Raw genomic sequence first — 22,727 nt, forward strand, 5'->3', positions numbered from 1 at the left:
AGGAGTCCAGCCTCTGCACGCCCGCCGCCCTGATGTTCGGGCGGGAGCTCCGGACGCCTGTGGACTTGGTGTTCAGGGCCCCGCCCGAACACAGGGAACCAGCCCGTACAGAGGCATGCTACTTCCGTCAGCTGCTGGAACGACTGCGAGTGGCACACGACTTCTCTCGCCAGGCTCAGGACACTGCGGGATTGCGACAGAAGCGCGCTTACGACCAGCACTGCAAGGGGCAGGCCTTCAAGCCAGGTGATAAAGTGTGGGTCCACTGCCCAGTGCGCAAGAAGGGCCTGTCCCCTAAGCTGCAGTCGCATTGGTGCGGGCCTGGCGAGACCTTGGAGCGGCTGAGTGAGGTGACGTATCACATGCGCATGCCAAATCGAGGGCGCCTGGTGGTGCTCCACCAAGACCGACTCACGCCTTACCAACCACTCGCCACTGAAGACGCAGCTGGCGGACAAGAAGGTAGCAGCCCTGTCCCCTCTACACCACCGGCAGCGGAGGAAACGGCACAGCCTACCACGGGCCGACCCACTCGGAAGCGACGGCTACCAAATTATTTAGTTGACTACGAGGTAAATCGCTTAGAAATTGTGGGTCGTCGGAGACTAGCGACCCTTTAGATGGGGGCTGTGTGGCGATCTTGCCTGTGTATAATGTAAATAATCGTGTTAACTTGTTAGCGGTTAACTTGTCCCGCTCAGCGATCGTGTAAATACTCGTTATGTCGTTTTAAATGTGTGTAGCCTGCTAGGAATCGCTTATGTAGCGCTAGCAGCCCCTCGGGTTTATGATTTGCACCGTCATGTTTCTGTCATTAGCCACCTAGCCACTACTGCTGTGTTGTATTCCCTGCCTGTCTCCCCTGTTTTGCGTGTGTCTCGCGCTGCTGTTTCCCGCTGTATGCAAACTTATCCGACCTTTGTGTGGTGTGACATTAAGGTTGCGTGATTAGTTTGTCTACTGTGCCTTGGTAGCCAATCACGGCGACCCGGGGTTTTGATAAAAGCAGACTTCGCCCAGCTATGATGGTCAGTCTACGAATTGCTGTTTGGAAGAGATGTCACAAATAAAGCGAAGCTCCCCGGGAGCGATTCGAAAACAGCCAAGCCCGTCTCCGTCTCTGCTTCCTCGCGAAACTGCCACAATATGGAGGCACAAATTGTGAGTAGTCTACCAGAGACAATGCAGTGTCATTAAATGTTTATTAATATATGTAATTAAAGCCCAATTCAGATCAGATTTAGTGGGTAATACCTGAGTTAATGGAATGCCCATTGTTCTCTTGAAACCCAGCAAGGTGGGTATTTAGTGGGTCGGTACCATTCACACACTGGAGCTTGGTTGTTTACAATTCTGTTGTCATTGCTAGGGCAACGGCTGTAACGTCTTGACAGCTAACGTTAGTTAGCATTAGCAATCACTAACGTTATTAGCTAGCTAGCAAGTTAGCAACCGCTAACATTTTTAGCTAGCTTGCAATCATTTGCAATAGACCTGGGCTGCGTTTCCCAGAGTCTCTTTAGCGCTACGTGCGTCGTAAGGTATACCTTAAGGTCTTCCTTTAGGTCTCGAGCGGTTTCCCAGTGCCTCCTTAGCTATGGTACACCTTCTGAAAGGTATACCTTTAAAAGGGTGGTCTGAGGCACTCGTAAGCTGTCCCTTAGCGATGCGATCCGCTCATCCTGTCACAGTTTTAGCCTTATGCCAACATTTTGCTTTTCAAATCGACAGTTGTACTACAGTGAGAATTTAGTAGCACATCTGCATGCAACGTTTCTGTGCATAGCACGTCATGAGAATGTTGTCGTTTCACCTGTCTATTCCCATCATGATGGTAATTAAGTATAGGGCCTATCCATAATACTAATCCAATTTGTGAAAAAAAAGTTTTTTAAATACGTAGTGGAGCTAACTGAGGATATGGCGTTTCTGACTGCATACCCTGTAGAAATTAATTTGTTTGTGTGTGAGTCAATGATCACACTGACTTGGAACAAACCGCTGGTTTATTAAGAATATAAAACCAGTGTGAGCAAAGCCACTTGTGAGCAAGTGAGTGTACTTGCATGACCAAACTAGAGGGAACTAGAGCACGTTGATTGGCCTAGCCATACATGCATATAAAGGTATGGTGGCTCATAATGAACAAACATAGCTAAATGATCTACATCCCCTTCCTTTAGCTCACACCTCCTATATAAAACAAAATAGCACTGGGTAAATATCAACATTACAGAACATTTCTTTCTTTTACGATTTTCGGTAAACAACCCAATAATGATATTCTTGGTTAAACTTAAGATCATCTAACAGCAAATCAAGGTGGATGAACATATCAATTTAACAGGTAGGCCTATTCATAAGGCATACCCAGTATAGAATTAATCATGATCAATTTCCACAGACGCGCTTTGGCCTTTCATCTACGATCATTTTTGCACTGCAGAGAAAAGTCTGTGGGAATCAGCTGATATGCTGCTACAGTTGCCTATATATTGTGTGATAAAAACAAATTAACATTAGACCTTTGTTTCAATAAGAACAAAAATAATTCACCCATATGTAGCCTATATCCTTTTTCCTGGGCTTCCAAGAAGTCCCAGACTATGCCTTATATGTCCCGATTGATGGTCTTTATTTTATCTTTGTAGCCTATATTTATTGAAACTATCACAAGGTCTCGTCTTGACTCTTAAAGAAATTAGCAGATGATCTTTAGTAGGCATAGCTTCGTCTTCTGCAATATTAGATTGATGTAAAATGATTATGACAACACTTGTTATATTAAAACGTCATTCGCTTGGCACCGATTGATAAACTTTTCAGCACCACAGTGAAGGCCAGCTCCAACTTACGACGTACCTTTGGAAGTATCTCTTAAGGGAACTGTTAAGGTGTAGTCTGGGAAACACTCGTAAAAACCGGTTTCCCTTTTAAAGGTATACCTTAGAAACCTTCGTAAAACGTTAAGGTACATCGAAACTCGGAAACGCAGCCCTGGCTAGTTATAAATAACGTTATCTGAGCTGGCTGATGCTAGCTAACGTTGTCAACGTCGCTAACAATGTTAGCTAACTAACTAGCGGAGGGGGTGGGGTAAATTTGAAAATACACCACAGAAAGACGTAGCCTATTGAATGACGTAGAAGTGAATGCACCGAGCAGCGGTTTGTTAGCTCGAGTGTTGGAAGGTAGTTTAATCAACCATTGCTCAGCCTATTTGACTTCTCCGATGTCTTCGTTCGCCGTGCTTTCAAAAAGGGCTTGTTAATAAAAATCAGATAATCCACAGAGCTTTAAAAAAATCAGATTATTTAGTGGTCTTGCCGATGAAAATGCACCTATTTTATAAATGAAGTTGTAAGCAAGCCTTTATTGCACTTGTACTTCAAAGCTTCCGGTGTTCATGGCATTGTGGTGTTCATATCCCTTCAAGATTAAACTGTTACTGTCTTTTTCATGATTAGCTGATTTTACTAAATCTGATCCTATAAATGTTTTGACGTGAATGACAAGACAACACGGAAATTCCCAATGGTTGATTACGGATTATTTATTATTATTATTATTATGATCATTACATATTCTTCATGAAATTGGCACGCTTGTTAACCAAGCAAATAAATTAATACAGTTTGAGATTGATTGTTATGCAGGCTACGTTGCGATTTAAGTTTATGGTAATTATTGAAAGTGTTTACTTTCTCACGTATTTACGAGTTAACGAAATATTACCAAATTAACAAACTGAAAAAGGTCTCTCACCAAAGTATTCACTTAACCCATAATCAACAGTCGTGAACAAACGTGAAATACACGATGTAATCCCACTGCAGACTGTGAGAGCTACTAGGAATATGGAGCTTTAAGCAAGCCTTTGCGCGACACAAACGGAACCAGTGGAGACACGCTACGCGCCGCGTCGTGCTGTTTGGCGTGCTGCTTACGCGACGCGTGCGGTGGGTGCCCGGTGTAAGAGCCGTTGCCCTAGCAATGACGATAGAATCGTAAACAACCCAGCTCCAGTGTGTGAACCCACTAAATACCCACCTTTCTGGGTTTCAAGAGAACAATGGGCATTCCATTAACCCAGGTATTACCCACTAAATCTGATCTGAATGGGGCTTTAATTACATATATTAATAAACATTTAATGACACTGCATTGTCTCCGGTAGGCTACTCACAACTTGTGTCTCCATATCGCCCCTTAGCTAACAAGAACATTGCCGTTAGAAGGCATAGGAAGTGTATGGGCTTCATATTTAAAGTGACAAATCATAGCAGTGAATACATTAGCATAAGTCTCCACCCCATCCTCACCCCCACACTGACAAAAATAAATTTCACTCTGCGCGAGGAGAAAGTGGCTCTTCGCGAGCAAGGAGAATCAGCTCGCACGCGGCTCACTGTTTTACGTTTGGTGTTAAAATTTGCGTGCGTGAAAGTGGTTTTGTGCTCACGCAGTGAATATCTGCTCGCGTGGCTGCTTGTTTTACTCGCGCGGTGAATATCTGCTCATGCTGATTATTGGCATTAAATTGACGATTAAATCTGTTCCTCCAGTTTTCGCGCGCGCGCGCACACACACACACACACACACACTCTCTCTCTTTCCCCCTTTCTGTCCCTCCCGTTTTTGCACGCACTACACTAGAGGTAAAAAAGGTTAAAGGTAACGAACATTTCATTTAACAATCTTCCCTCAGTGTTTGATAAACGTAAGAATGACAGACACAAAATACTTGTATTCTGTTCATATGTTTATTGTACTCATGCTTTGGCAATATGTATGCCAATAAAAACTTATTTGAATTTTAGAGAAAGACGATGGCTAGCTAGTTAAAATGATCTTTTGCTAGCTAATACAACGCTAACTGATGGTGAAGCCACTGTACCCAACACCACCTCCATTCGAGGTGGCGGCACACCGCCGGCATGTTCAAGGGTTTATGATCTACCTGGAGTAGAAAAAAAGTTTTGAAAAAATAAAATAAAAAATTTGCTCCTCCATGTAGATCATAAACCCTTGAATATAAAAACGACTCATTGAAATCGGTTGAGAAATGTAAACGTTATAGTGATTTTTATCCAGAAAAACCGCAGCTCCCCCGTTTACTTGTATTTGTTTACAGGCCAGTCTTGCCTGCTCCAATATCGCGGCAACGTTGACGTACGATCCAAAGGCCAATGCGGCGTCTACGTAAGGACTTTCCCCTTGAGTTGCTCAATAACTTTGAAATAGACTTCCTTATGAGAAGGAAATGCTGATTATTCACAGAAAATAGCACTTTGAAAGAAGAGATATTTCCGTGAGCAACCAACTCAAACTACACAGGACATATAAATACACTAAGCTAGTCATACGAATATCCTTCTTGGCAACTTGAATGCTTGTTGACATCTTAGATTATTTCAAAGAACAAAAGAGCACATTTCAGAGCAGACACTATGACTTGCTGCAAAACAGACTGCATTGAAAAACCTCTATCCAGGTTATTTGAGAAATTTGGACGTATTGTGGGCAACCACCCCTTCTGGTTTCTCATAATTCCTCTGCTTCTCTCTGCTGGCTTAGGAGGGGGATTTTACTTTCTAAAAGAGAGAGAGACAAATGACATCGAGGAGCAATATACACCAGTGAATGGACCCGCCAAGCGCGAAAGAGATTTTGTCAAGGAAAACTTTCCTCAAAATGATACAATGTTTTCTAGTCAGAGGCTCTATACCGATGGCACATATGCATCTCTAATAGCAGTTTTTAAATCAAATGTTCTGTCAGATGCAGAATTAGAAACTGGGGCATTTGAGAGAATTAACAATTTGGATAAACAAGTCATCAATATTGCTGTGAAGGATGGACGAGAGCAGTTTACATTCAAAGACATTTGTGCAAAGTCCTCAGAAGAAATTAAGTTTCCTGGACTTAATCTAACCTCACAATTTGGTGGAATCAATAAGAGTGACAGTGTTTTAGCAATTAGACTTTATTACTACATACAACAAGACAACAAAACAAGATCTGATCTATGGCTGGATCAATTCCGAAAATTCTTCTCCAGCAGATCGACGATCAGTGATATGGAGGTGAGTAGTAGCATGAGTGGTGCACATATTTCCAGTGATTACATGATTCCAGTGATATTTTGACTAAATCTGAGAAAAGACACAGGAATAGCATGATGTGTTTTACTTTACATTTGGCACTTTCACACAATAGAGAGATTCCTGTAACCCAGTCCTCCTATCTTGCTACTTGTCTTTACTTAAAGTCTAAGTGGTTGCATCGCCTTGCAATGTTTTAGCCATGGCATGTAGATCCAGCTTGCTGGCCTGACTCTTTTTGATAGCCTACTGAGTACTGACAACTTTGACTGTCTGTCTTGAGAAATGCTTGTAAGGTATAGCCTAGTTCTTGATTAGTTTCTGTTTTAAAAACGCTCTCTTTGCAGAAGCCACAGTCACAGGAATGGTTAAAAAAGCTTAAATGCCCAGGAAACATCAGGACAACTGGGCAGAAGGGAGTGGTGTTTTAAATACAGAAAGATATTTAATTGAGCCTGTCTTAGTTTCTCCTTAATTTCTGACCTCAGTGTGTTATGGAAAGAAATTAATGAGAAAACCTGCTGGAGTGGAGATATCTGCAACCTGACTTTGTAAGTCTGTGTGGAAGCTTCCCTGACTTTTCCTGGTCGGAATAATGATTTTAGCTTTAACTTGTTAACTTGTTCAGGCTTTAACTTGTTCACTCAGTGTTGCTTTGGACAACACTGAGTGACTTTTTACTCATCATCTTGAGAAATAAGCCAAGTAGCCTATTACTAAGTCCCCGACCTGATTTAGTAAGTGATAATATTTTTGGTAGCTTCGATTTATTCAGCTCTGAATTTAGTTTTTGTAGTCTTTTTGAGCTCTACTCAGATATTTTCTCTTAATTTAAAAAGTGGGCCAAGCTGGTTAGTAAACGAAAGTCACTGCCTTCGCCGCTATATGCTTTGACCGTGATACATTTCACATTGATCTGCCCCTGAGAGTTAGATTATACTTAGGTTGAACTAGACATCATTTGACAGTAGCCAATAACCTATAGGTTACTCAAGATGGTTGAGATGTGGTCTGTTCAAATCTTGCCTAGTTCAGTCACATAAAAAATAACGTATTCATTTTTAAATCAGACTGGGGGGGGGTCACAGCGGGGACTGCGGGGTTGTGCACTAAACCAGTGTCTGAAATATTGTCTCGGTCAGCGCAAAGGCTAGAGATGCGCTTGAGCCACACACTCATGAAACCTTTGTGATTTGGCCATGGCTTGGTGAAATGTTCAGTCTGACAGTGTTAATGAAGTAAAAATAACAATTGTCTTCTCACCCAAGGTCACCTAATTTAATTTCTATTGTCTAACATATATAGATTTCACATGTTATAACAGTGCTTGTTTTTTTTGTCTTTATAGGTGTTTTATTTTACGTCGAAATCTCTACAGGAGGAGTTTGAGAAAAATTCTGAAGAAGTGATACCTTTATTTTCTGGCACATACATTCTTGGCATCACCTTCTCAATAATATCATGCATGAGGTATGCTTCTTTTGGCCTATAACATCCTATGTGGTCAAACAGCATGGGTATTTTAGAATGAGCTGACTCATTTATGAAATGAACACATCTGGGGAGAACTAATAGTTACAGTGTTTGCATTTCACAGCCATGAGTGTCTTAGACAATGTTGGAGATGTTGGCGCGTCATGTAATGTATACAATATTATTACTTAACTGGGTAACAGAGTATTGTAATGAGATACTGTTTAAAATTGAGTTATAATATTACAGTTACTTTTTACAATTACTATTTTAATTAACATGCATTACTGGTCAATTAGCCTATGTGAATACAAAGAACCATTGACATAGCTGAGTGATCTATCAATGGCTATCATAAACAGCCTACCTTAAGAAAGACCACTGTGAGGTTGGGTTAATGACCTACCGCTGCGTTTGTGTCATCAAAATAAATAACTGGAGACAGCTTGTGTACCCTGACGACGGCTCCTTTGAGCTGAAATGCATTGGTCGGTTTGTGTTTTTTTATCTTTGCCAAGCCATGGATTTACAATAAAGGCTTTTTAAAATAAAAAAAAATAAAAACATTTTTTCCAACAGAACAGTGTGCCTTGGACAGCCTTTAAGTTTTCCTACAGTAGCCTACTCTTAATGTGTTTTTCTACAAAGGAAAGGAACTTAAACCCGTTTATTGCTAGCCTATTTCAAAGAGCACCTGATTCTTGTTCGGCATGATTGTGGACCCACGTAGCACGCCTATTGTTTAATTAAGAACTGGAGACAATTTCCACTTTCCAGTTCCATGTATTCCTTTGGGAGCTAGTCATTGGTGCATTAAGCCAGTTTGTAGAGGCTGCCCTGTTTAACTATGGGCCTCCTGGCCCCAGATGCACACTGGATGCCTAAACTTGAAGGGATGAATGGAAATTAACCTGGTATCTTCTTCTGTGGGGCTCAGAAAAAAATTGGTCCCTGGAGAGTAATAAGTTCTGTATGAGGAAATATCCAAAATAGTATAATTTGGCAAGGGTAAATTCATAGTTCTGAATGGAACTTGGAAATTTGCTCACTTAAGCCGCGTTTCCACCAAAATTACCCAGAACTTTCAGTCCCAGGAAATACTTTTCAAGGAACTAAAAGGTTCCTTCAGCCCATGGTTGTCTGCGTTTCCACCGCGGTCTAAAGTCCCGCGAAGATTAGGCAAATTAGCCCACTGATGTATGAAAAAGCAACGTTGTCGTCGGTCCATCTGTCCTATGATTTCTTCTGTAACCCCATACTACCACCGAAGTAGCCTATTATTTTCTAATAACCGGGACAGCCCGGAAGGGTTTATTCCACTTATATACAACGGGCTACCAACAATGACTGTATATGGTTACTTTTGTATTTATTGATTTTTATCGATTGAATCACCTGGAATTGAAATATTCTTCTGCAGCCATTTGGGCATATTTTACCGTTGTCAAGCAAAAATGTTGTTGGTAGTTGAACTTGGACCGTTATGCAACAAATAGTATATAACAGGCCAATAGTCAGATTGTAACTGTTGTATATATCCTCTCAAACACATTCATTATGTTTTTATGCGAACATTCGCTTTCATGTTTTGACATCCGAAGCGACAGAATGCATTCACATTTCCAATATAACTGGCAACAACAGCAGAAAACATGCACACGTTGTAAACAATTTGCTGTTTGATTACTTTCTCATCGTCAATTCCATATAGGCTAATCGCAAAATGACAAGAATAGAACGAAAACTCTGACTTGCGTTTACATTTAAATTAGTAGTGGTACAGCCACCGTTTGCTTTCCTTCGAAGTTACTGCTAGCCGAGCAGCGAAGTGTGCCCTCCAGATGCGAACCATGCACCATAAATTAGTCCATAGTCTTCCTGGTCTTTTCGTGGAATTGAAGAATGGCAGTAAAATGGAATAAAATTACGGCAGTCTGAAAAAGCTAAAGGGACGATTACTTATAATGGTGTGGGGGTGTTGGAGAACCAGAAGCGATGAATATAGGAGAACGAAAAGCTAACGCTACTGGAAGCGTTAGCCACAAATTCCCGAAGGACAAAGGAAGGGGAACACCCGAAAGTAAAACACAAAACAAATAAGATCCTTGGGAGAGCAACTCCCGCACACAAAGGATCCTAAACAACAACAAAAAAACACGGAGTAAAAAAACCACTCCAAAGGACCCCCTTGTCCAGCCGTAAAACTGGCTCGCGAAACCAAAAGCGACCCGTGAAAACCAGGGCGAAAAAAGAAAAGGACCAGTGGTACAGAGGCGAAGCTCTGGTACCAAACCCAAAACTGGTCTCAAATGAAAAGACAACTGAGTAGCAAAACTTACTCAGCGAAAAGAAAACCCTGAGACGCAGCTCAGAAAAACACAAACAAAATACATTACCCAGGACAACGTCCCGATACCCACCGGCTCACACGAGCTCAAAATAAAAGTATAAATGCTCTTAAGGCGTCAGAATGCGCTCACTGCGCTAAGAGACTGACTCGCCTTAAGAGGACACAGAACCAACCACAACACAGTTCAGTAAACCGTCCACCGAGCACCTATACCTCTACCGTACCGGCTTTGTGTTAACAGGATTTTACACAGAAGCGCAGATGGCTGTTCTGTCAGTGCTTATAAAGGCACCTCCCCAGGTGAAAATAATTGGGAAATCAGACACCTGGAACAAATTTAGAACTTCTCAAAGGCCAGGTGCCTTCTAGTGGCAGCACAAGGCCACTACACCCCAGAACCATGACATTACTAGAATTAATCTGTTATTTTACCCTGAAAAAAAGTGCGAAAGGTGATTTCCAGTTTGCTTGTACTGTATCACCAGTGTGAATTACGCAGAACTACCGCATACCTCACATAACTGTATCAAACATTTTGAGTCAATTACAACTGGCTAACAAAGAAAATCCGGAAGAAAATATTCAGCAACCGAATTAATCCGTTTGAATGTTTTGGTAGCCTACGTAATATGCTGTCCCAGCACGAATGCTTAGCATTTTATAAAACGAATACTAAAGCAAGAAAAGAACAGAAGAGCACACGTTATAATTCCAAGACATTGGCAGGCTATAACCAAAACTAGGCTACTGCGCCGCATAACATACAAGTTTGATTTGAAGTTATTATGAAAATAAATTTGTTTGCAGCTGCATATTTTCAAACATGGCGGTTAATGGCAGAAAATAAATACAAAAAAATGCTGCGAGTACTCGACCAATCAGAAATGTTCAGTGCTGCAAGCTCCACCCAAAAGGTTCCTGTACTTTCGGAAAGTACTACCCCCCGAGCAAGAACTTTTTGGGGGGTAAAATAAAGCCCCAGGAACTAAATTTAGACCCTAGTTCCTGCGGTGGAAACACACTGAGTTCCTCAAAAGGAAAATACCTGAAATACCTCCAGTAACCACTGGAGCTTGTGAGCTCCAGGGGGCATGTCAATCACGGGTCTCTTGTTTTGTGTGTAGCGTTGGTGATTGATTGACGTCTTGCTAAATCCTGCCACTAACAACTGATTAAGGGCTCTATTTTCCGGCCGGTGCATGGTGTGTTGTGAGCCATCCTGCTAGCGGAATGGTCATTTCTCCCAAAGTGGGAAAAAGTGTTTCTCCCAAAATGGGAAAAAGTGAGTGTCAAGGTTGGGGGTATGTCAGTCTATGTATATTGAGTGATGGACTGCAATTTTGCAGCTCATTGCAATTCTCCGGTCTGTGTTGTCTGAATTTGCGCCTTCGCCACCCGCCAGCTCAGACCAGATATACAGCATAAATTGCAGCCCAGCGTAGAGCAGATTACTAATTTCATGGAATTCCCATGCAATATGCCATTTTTTCCAAATGTAGAACACTCAGAACAGTAATGACTCTTCTCAGGAGTGGGAAGGAAGTCACAAAAAATCCTAGAAGAACGTCCAAAGAACTGCGGGACTCTCCTCAGAAATGAATGTTTTTAAGGGCTGAGAGTCTGTGGCTATTGCAATTATTTCTGTTGGGAACCCTGAAAAGTGCCAAACTCTCGGTGCTGTATAGGTATGGGGCATGTCCCGCCAAGGCATAACTTGGCTGGATGGCATACCTGCCATCCCAATCACTGCCAAAATCTAGAGAACAATCATATTTTCTGTCAAGAGTAGAAGTTCCACTTTGTTTTTTTCAAATAGAAAATTATACCAACATTATCTGGGCCATCAACATTATCATGCCCTTAAAGGGGCAGTCCACCCAAACAGAAATTTATGTTTGTTTCCATTTTCCCAGAATATTAGCTATTCATCCAGATAGTTTCGCTGAGACTTCATGAGTTTTCCAGATATCTGCTGCAGCCCCCTCATGATACAATGGACTTCAATGGGTCCCTTGCTTTTGTGGTCTCAAAGTACCAGTATTCTGCAGCAAACATTGTTTTAATAATGATGACACTGCACCCCATAATACTGGCATACTGAAACTTTGCACGGATATACACAGTTAGCATACTGGAAAGTATACTTCATAGACAGTAGTTTTCAGTGAAACCATGCACAACCATGATATTTGTGAGTAACCATAGCATTATATTTAAAAAAAGATGCTGTTGTTGAGTTTTTTTTTATGTGAATTTTTGAGGCCACAAAAGCTAGTGACCTGTTGAGGTATGTATCAGTATGAGCTGCAGCAGGTATTAAGGATAAAATTTCAGCAAAACTATCTGGTTAGATAGATAGCACTCTGGGTAAGTGGTGAACTGCATTTTAAAATCCAGAAACCTCTGCAATCATATTGGGCCGCAATCTCTCCATAATGCTCCCAAACAGTAGACGATTTTCGACTATTGTTTCTCGGGTACCATTTTGCAAACTGATCGACTGATTGGTGCTTCAGTTATTAGTTGCATTCGCCACAACTTCACTTGAGCAAAAAGGTCCAGTTTAAAAAAAAAATGAAAGCAGCACACATTTAACAATACACAAAATTCTGTCTACCTATTTTCAAAACATAATAACATAGACATAAGCGGATTTTTGAAGCAAGCAAACCAAACTGTGGGTGGCGAACGGAACAGTTCTTTTTTTCATGAACAATTGCATCCCTAACACACACACACACACAGGGGAAAAAAATACAGTAACATAAAAAAGGTTATGAAATCAATTTTGCTTTATTGGGTGTTGTACAATTTTGTTCTTTGTTATTTTTGTTTTGAATTGATAAAAAAAGAAATTGAGTCACCACCCATCTCTTAGGCTGGACTGTGTCAGGAACAAGGTGTGGGTGGCTGCCTTGGGAGTGCTCTCTGCTGGTTTGGCGGTGCTGTCCTCCTTTGGATTGATGCTGTACATCGGTGTGCCCTTTGCCATGACTGTGGCCAACTCTCCCTTCCTGATACTCGGTAATATATTTAATCTTAAATTAATTAGTAAAGATTTTCTGGTATGTGTTTTTAAGAAATATAACATCAAATCATTAAATCAAACCAATTTCATTTGTATAGCACTTACAGAAAACTGTCACAAAGATATTTTACAGAGTATCGTCTATAGCTGATGTATGACATTCAGACATTGTGGTGTTTAAATGTTAAAATTGGGAAACAAGTATGGTCTCACTGACTGATTTTTGACTGTTGTGTTGAGGAATACTATTTCTTCAGCTCTCATCGGCAGCCCAAACCATTGGAGAAACTCTTGGGGTTTACTCATTGTGCAGCATTAACCTACTCCTAGACAAACCTACAATTGTCCATATTATGATTATGTTTTTATATTTCTGCTGTTTTTACATTGTCTGCTGAATATGGCATCTTCCCTTAACTTCAAGAAACTGAAAATACCATACAAGCTTGCTATTTTGTAAGTAGCTACCATCTGAGAGCTCTCTGAGAGGTGGAACAAAACAGGAAGTTGGTTGTCAGGGTTTTGCATTTTACACGCAAAATAGCAATTGGATTTCAATTCTGCTTACCGGAGGCACATTTATGTACCAAGAGTAAATGGAATGTTGTTAAATCATATTCGGATATCTAGATACAAGTCGCAAGAAACGACATGGTGTAAACGAGGCCAAATTGACTCTATGGATCTGAAGCCGCTATTTTGGTCCAATCACTTTTGATTATATTTACATATAAAAGGACTGAATCAGACATGACTCTCATTTTGTAAACACAGTCATGAGGCACACTTCTACTTCAGTAGCTTTGGTCAAGTATTGATCATGCATTCTTGTAAATTAACTTATTAACCCTGAAAGCTAGCCAGTTTGTGCATTGGCCACTTACACTACAGTATGTGGACACCCCTTCTAATTAGTGGTTTCAGCTATTTCAGCCACACCCATTGCTAACAGGTGCATGAAATCAAGCATACAGCTGTGCAATCTCCATTGACAAACATTGGCAGTAGAATGGGTCATACTGAAGAGCTCAGTGACTTTCAATGTGGCACTGTCATTGGATGCCACCTTTCCAACAAGTCAGTTTGTCAAATTACTGCTAGAGCTGCCCCAGTCAACTGTAAGTGCTGTTATTGTGAAGTGTAAATGTATAGGAGTAACAACAATTCTGCAGCAACCACTATTTCTGTACGACTCTGATCCAGGTCAATAGGCACCACTGTAACTAATGAGTTAGAGAGTTGCCAAAGTCCAAGGTGGGATTTGAACCCAGGCCTCTCACTCGTCCATAGATTTCATAGGCAAATGCATTACCAGTCAGCAAAAGGCAAAATCGCTCCTAGCCAAGGGCAACGTTGTCATTTTAGTATTTAAGGGTTGCATTGCCAGATAATGTTGTCATTGTAACATGCCACGAGACCTTTGCTTTACTGTACCTTTACTGTGCTTCACTACCGAACTAGCTGAGCAACACCCACTACACTGACAAACATTTCTGTGAATTTGTCTAAAAATATAGGGCATTGTTTGGGGAGCCTATACAATGTCATTTCATGCACAGGCAATGGGATTTTAGTAATATGGCATGATGTTCAAAGGAGCAAAAATCAGCAATAAAGATGTAACATTATTTTTTAACACACCTCCATGTAAATGGTAAATGGACTGCATTTATATAGCGCTTTACAATTGATGCCTCTCATTCGCCAGAGCAGTTAGGGGTTAGGGGTTAGGTGTCTTGCTCAAGGACACTTCGACATGCCCAGGGCGGGGTTTGAACCGGCAACCCTCCGACTGCCAGACAATCGGTCTTACCTCCTGAGCTATGTCGCCCCTAATGTGAACAGCTTTTATGTTACTTTTACCACAGATCTTAAAAAGTCTTCCTTTGTAACAATTAAATTGTATATGACACAAAAGTAGCACCGTAGACACAAAATGTGTTGAAAGTAACACAAAAGTAGTAACACAAAAGGAGTGTTGGATAACACATCCTGTTTGAGAGTAGGTGAAATAAACTAAATGTACAACTTCGAAAATGCATTTTCCAGATTATTTAAACTATTAATTAAATTATTAATTAAAGCTAGATGTTAGTTAGATATTAACACAACAAACAAAATGTGTTTTGTCATTTATTAAAATTGCTAGCAGCAATATTGGTTATCCCCCAATAATATTGGTTATTGTGTTGGCCACAAAACACATCAGAGCATTGATAAAGCCCTATTTTGTTTTTTTAGGGATTGGTGTTGATGACATGTTCATTCTCATCTCCTGCTGGCAGCAGACTAATGTTCATGCCAAGGTTGAGGACCGTCTGGCAGACACCTACAAAGAGGCGGCCTGCTCCATCACCATCACCACCCTGACAGATGTCTTGGCTTTCTACGTCGGCCTCATCACACCGTTCCGCTCAGTGTGGTCTTTCTGTCTGTACACCAGCTCTGCCATTCTGTTCTGTTACATTTACAGCATCACGTTCTTTGGGGCGGTCCTGGTGCTCAACGGACGAAGGGAAAACAGCAACAGGCACTGGCTGATCTGTAAGAAGGTTCCAGAGGAATGCCCACCTGGTCGCTCCAAAGTGTTCAGCCTCTGCTGTGTGGGAGGAGCTTATGATCACCAAACTGGATATGAGGAAATCCAGCCAATGAATCACTTCTTTAAAATGTACTATGGGCCGTTTCTGACCAAGACCTGGACCAAAGCAATGGTTATTCTGCTCTATGCAGCATATTTGGCAGGTAGTATTTATGGGTGTTTCCAGATACAACAGGGCTTAGATCTCAAAAATCTGGTACCTGACAGCTCCTACACTGTTAAATATTATAAAAATGAAAAAGAGTACTTTGCTGGATATGGTCCAAATGTTATGATAATAGTGAAGAATCAATTTCCATACTGGAATGAAAACAGTAGGTTTGAACTTGACACTTGTATTGAAGACTTTAAAAATCAACCGTACGTCAAAAAGAACGGATTTACATCTTGGCTGAAATCATATGAAGATTATGCAGTGACAAATAATTTGAATTTAAAGGATGAAACTGTGTTCAAGACCAATTTATGCTCATTTCTTGAGAACTCTGATATCAAGCAAGATGTCAATTTCACCAAACAATCCATTCATTCCACTCGTTTCTTTATCCAGATGGAAAACATTACCACTGCTGTTGATGAAATGAAGATGCTGAACACACTTAGAGACACGGCGAGAAAATGCCCTGTCCCATTACTGGTTTATCACCCTGCATTTATCTACTATGACCAGTATACATTCATAGTCAGCAATACCATCCAGAATATAGTTGTCACCACAGGAGTCATGCTGCTGATCTCCCTCTTACTGATTCCAAACCCTGTATGCTCTCTGTGGGTGACGTTCTCCATTGCCTCCATCATTGTGGGTGTCACTGGTTACATGGCTTTGTGGGATGTTAATTTAGACAGCATATCCATGATCATTCTTGTTGTCTGCATTGGGTTCTCAGTGGACTTCTCTGCACACATTTCTTATGCCTTTGTCTCAAGCAACAAGCCCACCGCCAATGAGAAGGCCATTGACGCACTCTACACCCTGGGCTATCCCATAGTGCAGGGGGCTGTTTCTACCATAGTGGGGGTGGTGGTGCTATCGGCATCACAGAGCTACATCTTCAGAACCTTCTTCAAAATCATGTTTCTGGTTATCCTAATAGGGCTGTTCCATGCCATCACTTTCATCCCAGTGTTTCTAACCTTATTTGATATTTGCAGAAGCCCAGGTGAAAGCAACGGTCAAGACAAGCTGACTTACAATGACAAGAAATTAGAGAACACCCATAACCCAAGTACACAGCATGACAGGAAAATTCTAAAAAAAAGGGTTTATGAAAATGGAGCGTTTTATATGTATGATGATCGAAACCAGATTCGAGAACACAATGGTGTTTTGTCCATTGACAACAGTAATCCGCACTTACTATATGGTCAAACGAGCATGACAAGTCATACTAAATCATATATACTGAACACTCATCAGACATACATGTACAGTGGAATTAATAATGTGAGTAATAATCCTCACCAATCGCTGCATTTCAGTGATATGACAACACATGCTAGGCATGCTATCTCAGACCCTGACTGCCCATGATGTTTAAATGTTTCATATGAACATAAGAAAATTGTACAAACAGAAATTGTAGATTTTTCCTGTTCTATTATGTACTGTACTGTTATGTATTATTACATTAATATATTTTATGTTTTTTTGAGGTAGTGTTTTGTTGTTTTGTTTGAGTTAATATGTTTAATTGTATACTGTATATATGTGTGAATTTTTTTACTGACATAACTAATAAATATTATCCAAACTTCATAATTACTGACTAACATTGTAGTTAAAATGGGAGGGGGCCTGAACTCTCTAAATCAATAAATCTAACCTTATTAACCTCATTTGTGAACGTAACAAATGATGACTTGCTGAGCCGGAGGTCAGCATGAGTGATGCGATATAAATGTTATAAATGCTCAGAGGAACTGCCCCTCTGTAGGATTTGAACATCCTGTTGTGTGAACTGATTTCTCTTCTGCTAAATAAAGAATCCTATTTTTTTACAGTTCCTGCCTCGTACCTTTTCCTACCAACTCTGGGAGTCTTACAGTTTATATAGGTTTTGCTTTCTCACTGTAAAAAAAAAAACATGGCAAAGACCAGTGTTTATTTTTTTGTGAATGGAAAACCCCAGATTAGTCATTCTAAAATGTCATAACTTGCGTCCTTGTACTTTATCAGCTTCTGCTGTAAGTATGACATCACAAAGTGAGCCAAATGAAAGGCTAAGATATACCCCGAGGGAGTGTAAAGACAGCCTCAGCTATGGTTGGGTATGGCTACATCTTTTACCACCCTTGCTATACTCTAAGAGTTATTAGCATTTTTTTGATTGCATTTGTCACTTTGATGTGGTGTTGTCCTGTAGGAAATATATCCTTCAGATCTTGTTTGCCTGGCAGAATTCCACAAAATGTATAGTACATGATGGAAAAGGTAAAAAAGTCACACATTTCACCCCAATGAGCTTCCTAAATAAGTGAATGACATTACTTGTTAACTGATACACATTTCTGCTTTCAGAAAATGCTTTTGCACCTTACTTTGTGTCAGGTATTGAGCTATTCTGCTGTCCCTCACGCTGAAGGTGTGTGAGACAGCACTCAGTGTGTCTCCACAGGTACCCAACTTAATACAGCATGCTAAAACTGTGCATTAGTCACAGTGCAGACACCAGAGATCTCACTGGTGCTCTACCCATTTACATTTCACTAAATATTAGAATTGGCCTCCCACCATATTTTTCATTTTTCACCTGCCTTGAATAATTGCCAGCGGTCGGTATGACAGGGAGACTTGGGCACTATTCTATATCACGATGTATCACAGGCAACAGTGACACATTCCCGGAATGAACAAGGCATGATTGTCGGTCAGGTCACTGCGGTAGGGAGTACTGTCAGTGTTGTCAAGCCCACACTCCAGAGAAGAGGGAACCCTTTGGCACTGTGTGTGTGACAGGTGGCTTGACAGATGTGCAGGCACAGGGGGTGCCCTGCTCTGGCGCTCTGATTGGATGACCTGTCTGCAAGGGCTGCAGCAGGGAGGCAACCAGCTGCCATGATTCATTGGCTTAGCTGTCTGGTTTTGGTGTGTGTGTGTGTGTGTGTGTGTGTGTGTGTGTGTGTGTGTGTGTGTGTGTATGTGTGGTGTGTATGCGTGCGTATGAGTGCGCATGTATGTATCTTCAAATGCATGTGGTGGTTTGTATAATATACCAGTTCATACTGATAATACCCCTTCCCTGAATGCCAAGAAGACATTCAATGGGCACTATCACAACAAATTTGATCAGCAAAAATGATCCGGATGACGTTATGACATTCTAAAACAGCTGATATAGCCACTGTGATGTACTTAAAGTTTTGTTACAGCATCCATTGCCATGCTGATTGATACATTCTCTGGCAATAAAGGTCTTAGACAACTCAGCAATTCATCTGGCTTACTGAGTTATTTTCCTGCCTGAAAAGCGATCGTATTAGTAAATGGCTACACGTCATCTAACTTGCAAGTAGGTGGCTATCTCCCTGAATATGAATTAAATGTTTTTAACAGAAAATAATAATTATACATGCGATTTTATCCACAGAAATAGCTATACAAGAAGGCTAAGTAAATGTTGTTGTCGCGATCGCCATCGTAGACGTCAGAAGGAAATGTCACTGTCAAAAAAAAAGAAAAGGAATTGGTTCTCTTTGCAGTGGTTTCGGTTGGAAACTAGGTGTAAGAGCAGAATAAGCACCCTGAAGTGAAGCACAACACTGCCTACTGATCATAGATAAGATTGCTGTGAGGTTGCTTTCCATAGTGCCCCCATATTACTGAAAATGCTGTAGCGGTGGCTAGCTATAAGTGCATACCGGCGTATGAATGCTGTGTGCGTTGTGTTGATAGTATAGTGTGGTATCAACTATTTAACTGTAGGCTATTTAACAATTTAACTAATTGTTAAATAGCCTACTTACAACACTATATCACAGAGGTTCAGAAAATGTAAGGCTGCGTTTGGTTGATTTTATTATGCAAATTCAAGTTAAAAAGCTAGGTTAGACATGGTGAAATATCAGAGATGGTACCACTAACTCTTTATCTATAGGTCTAGGCTTTCTATCGCAATCTTCCTTAAATAATTTTTAGATAACAGTGGCTATATCAAAGGTGCAGTTGTGGTAACAATAGTCAGAGTGCTTATTTCCATCTTTTACCATGAACAATAGAACGGCTGTAATTGTGGTCTCACAACAATGCCAGGCCTAATCGCCCAATCATTGCCCAGCAATGCTCTTCTTGCTGAATGGAAGCAAATCCCTGCAGTAATGCTCCAAAATCTAGTATAAAGTCTTCTGAGAAGAGTGGAGGTTGCTCTAGCAACAAAGAGTAGACTAATTCCGTATTAATGCCCATCATTTTGGATAAGATGTGGGATGTCAGGTGTCCACATAATTTTGGCCATGTAGTATATATTCATGCTACATCTGAAGTGATTTAGAATGTCACAGTGTTTCACAGTTTTCACCAATTTTCCCATATATTTTCACCAACAGTCAGAAGAAAATTAATTTATATTGTACACTTCTGGGCAAAACAATGGGCCAAGCCCAAAATGGCAAAATATTAAGCTTTTAATGGTCTTAACAGCAAATCATTGGTCAGAAAATTAGCAAGAATTAAACAAATGCACTCCTGAGACCTCCTGTGCCACCATTTGCTCGTTTACTTTTGCCGCAGTGAACTATTTGGGGAAAAGCTAGAAACAGGGAAATTCACTTATACAGTAGACACATTAACATAATGTCAAATAAAAGAGTCATGTTTTGTATTTGGTTGCATATCATTTGCATGCCATGACTTCCTGATGTCTGTGACCTATCAACATCATCAGAGTCTGGATATCTTATTTTTAGGTTGTCCTACAAGCAATGCAAATCTCTTTGTATTTGAATGAATCTCTATGGGAATTGGGAGTGGGACTAGATTCAGCTGTAAATTATGCTGATACAGTATGGAACACATTTGTTGGCTAAATGGCTGTAAGTCATCAAGGGTCCAAGGTATCAAATGAGCCTCAAACCACCGTGCTGCTGCCAGATATGCAGTAGATACTACAAGCATTGTTTCTCCTGAATATTTTTTCCATTGAGTTCAACAGGAAAATTAAAACCCTCATCCGCAAACGACTGTGTTCATAGGAACGTCTGACCAAGCCCGGCAGGTTTTTGTTTTAGCCCAGCTCTAAGACACCTGATTCTACTTAACAAGGTCTTGACTGAAGACTGTGATTACTTAATTAGTTGAATCAGATGTCACAGAGCTGACCTAAATTGAAAACCTATATCCGCATTGACCTTAAGATAGATGAGATAGGACACTCCTACTAATGCTGAAAAGGAAATTATTATTATTTTATTTTTAATTAATTATTTACTTTGCAGTATTTTTTAAGACTTTTTTTCTTCTTCTGGGCTGATGATTATCTGAACATCCACCAGGGTGAAATGCCAATGCATAATAATTGACAACATGTTTCTGTCTAAAGCAAATCTGCATTTCTGTATTCTTAATTCATTACTATATTAGATTGGCTTATAGAAATTGAATGTTGAGAGGGAAGCATTACCAGGTGTGTTTTATTTTTCAGTACTGCATGAATGTGCCAAAATTTACTTAGATTAAAACAAATAACAAGATTAATCACATTATTCTGGAGGTTGTGGTCATTATCAGGGAAATGCCTACTTTTTTCAGATCGTCTCTCAAAGTTTAAACAATGGGTGCAGAAAGGCTGTTGCTTCTTGTCCGAGCCAGCGGAGGAATTTATGTTTAGTCCTTTACGAACTACAAAACAGCTTGGCTTTAAACTATGACAGCTTTCTACGTTAAAACCTAGAGGTGTTTGCCATAGGTTCTGTGCGGTGCTGCTTGTTGAGTTCATTTCTGAGAGATGATTCTACCAAGAGCGCAAGGAAAGCTTTTACGATGGGAATTAGCCATTCAGCCAATCTAGACTCATCATTCTATTGAGCTCAGGGCGATTAACTGTTTTAATAAAGGATGTCAATTTATATTTTGGCATGGATGAGTACTCTCTGTTTGGGAGTCTAGGTTTTGGAATTTATGAGTTATCCTGGAATTAATTCCATAATAAAATATATACTTGCATCCTGTTAAAAAAATATAAAATAGCTAAAAATAAAATGCAAAATGGAAAAAATACAGATAAACGTCTCATTTGGTCAAGGTGACCGATCTCACAATATTTTTTTTTAATTCTTTGTGACCAAAACCTTGATTTGTGTTTTGTAAAGACAGGGAGAAGTCACATGTCTGACGGGCGAAACTAGGGAGTTTGTTTGCTATGTGAGCAGGAAATGATGAAGGAGAGGCACTGTTGAGAACAGAAAATGCAGAGGGCCCTGACTCCCGGACTGGCCATGCAATCATGCAGTCAGGCCACCGAAAGTCACCTGTAACCTTTTGTGACACATGCCCTCCCTCTCTCATCACTGCTGTGACTCAACAGAGGCCACACTGCAAATAGGGCCCAGGGCCTGTATTTATAACACAAAGCAGGAGTGCTAACCTAGGATAAGTTTACCCCTGGCCATATGCCAACCTATGCCAAAACATACCTTAAGTTCTGTACTGTATTTACTTAGTTGATGAGTAGTATTTAGCATCTTTCATTTATATTCTGTGTAACTGTAAAGTTTTTGTCAGCATTTATTAAAAAAAATATATAAAATAAAACATCCATGATGATGAGCCTTGTGTTCTACAAACAAAGGGGGGATGGTAGTGTTAGCTAGCCAAGCATATAAATTAAGATAAGGTTTTATCCAAAAAACCAATGTATCTGACACAAAATAACAACTGCAAATCCACGTTTCTGTGCCTGGATTCCAGTTGTTTCTGCAAATTACAGCTATCCATTTGCTTCTCTTATCTTTAGCTTTCGGCAGTCTGTAAAAAGCTCCAATTTCTTGTTGAATGTCCATGGACCACTGGTTCTTTGGTAAGTTGTAAGGATCACTGTCGAGTCCAACTGCCTTTAATTTAAGCAGATAATCGTTTGTTTTACTCCCGGTTTTGCAGTTTCCTCTACTAAAGGCAGCCATGTCGCAGCATGTTTTGCCACTCAGTCCCGACTGAGGGGGCGTATTCCGGTGGGA

The 22,727-nt window shown here is 40.5% G+C and overlaps 1 protein-coding gene across 2 annotated transcripts; it reads left to right on the forward strand.

Annotated features, from left to right (window-relative positions):
- The first annotated feature begins 5,327 nt into the window (after positions 1-5,327).
- LOC135253335 (patched domain-containing protein 3-like) lies at positions 5,328-17,560 on the forward strand. 2 transcript variants are annotated; one of them, XM_064332479.1, is made up of 4 exons: positions 5,328-6,086; positions 7,453-7,574; positions 12,806-12,951; positions 15,197-17,560. In XM_064332479.1, exons 1-4 carry the CDS (start codon positions 5,451-5,453, stop codon positions 17,089-17,091), a joined length of 2,799 nt encoding a protein of 932 aa, XP_064188549.1. In that variant the 5' UTR covers positions 5,328-5,450; the 3' UTR covers positions 17,092-17,560. The 2 variants fall into 2 exon arrangements, with proteins under 2 accessions (XP_064188549.1, XP_064188550.1); XM_064332480.1 differs by lacking the exon at positions 15,197-17,560 and having other exon boundaries at positions 12,806-13,367.
- The last annotated feature ends 5,167 nt before the right edge of the window (positions 17,561-22,727 follow it).

The sequence above is a fragment of the Anguilla rostrata genome, chromosome 4, assembly GCF_018555375.3.
Source record: "Anguilla rostrata isolate EN2019 chromosome 4, ASM1855537v3, whole genome shotgun sequence".
NCBI lineage: Eukaryota > Metazoa > Chordata > Actinopteri > Anguilliformes > Anguillidae > Anguilla > Anguilla rostrata.

What these genes read in the sequence shown, in the direction of transcription:
- LOC135253335 (XM_064332479.1), top strand. Translation starts at nt 5,451, where the DNA reads ATGACTTGCTGCAAAACAGACTGCATTGAAAAACCTCTATCCAGGTTA. An exon ending in CGACGATCAGTGATATGGAG is followed by an intron (nt 6,087 to 7,452) that starts GTGAGTAGTAGC and finishes TTGTCTTTATAG; the next exon opens with GTGTTTTATTTTACGTCGAA. An exon ending in TCAATAATATCATGCATGAG is followed by an intron (nt 7,575 to 12,805) that starts GTATGCTTCTTT and finishes CCCATCTCTTAG; the next exon opens with GCTGGACTGTGTCAGGAACA.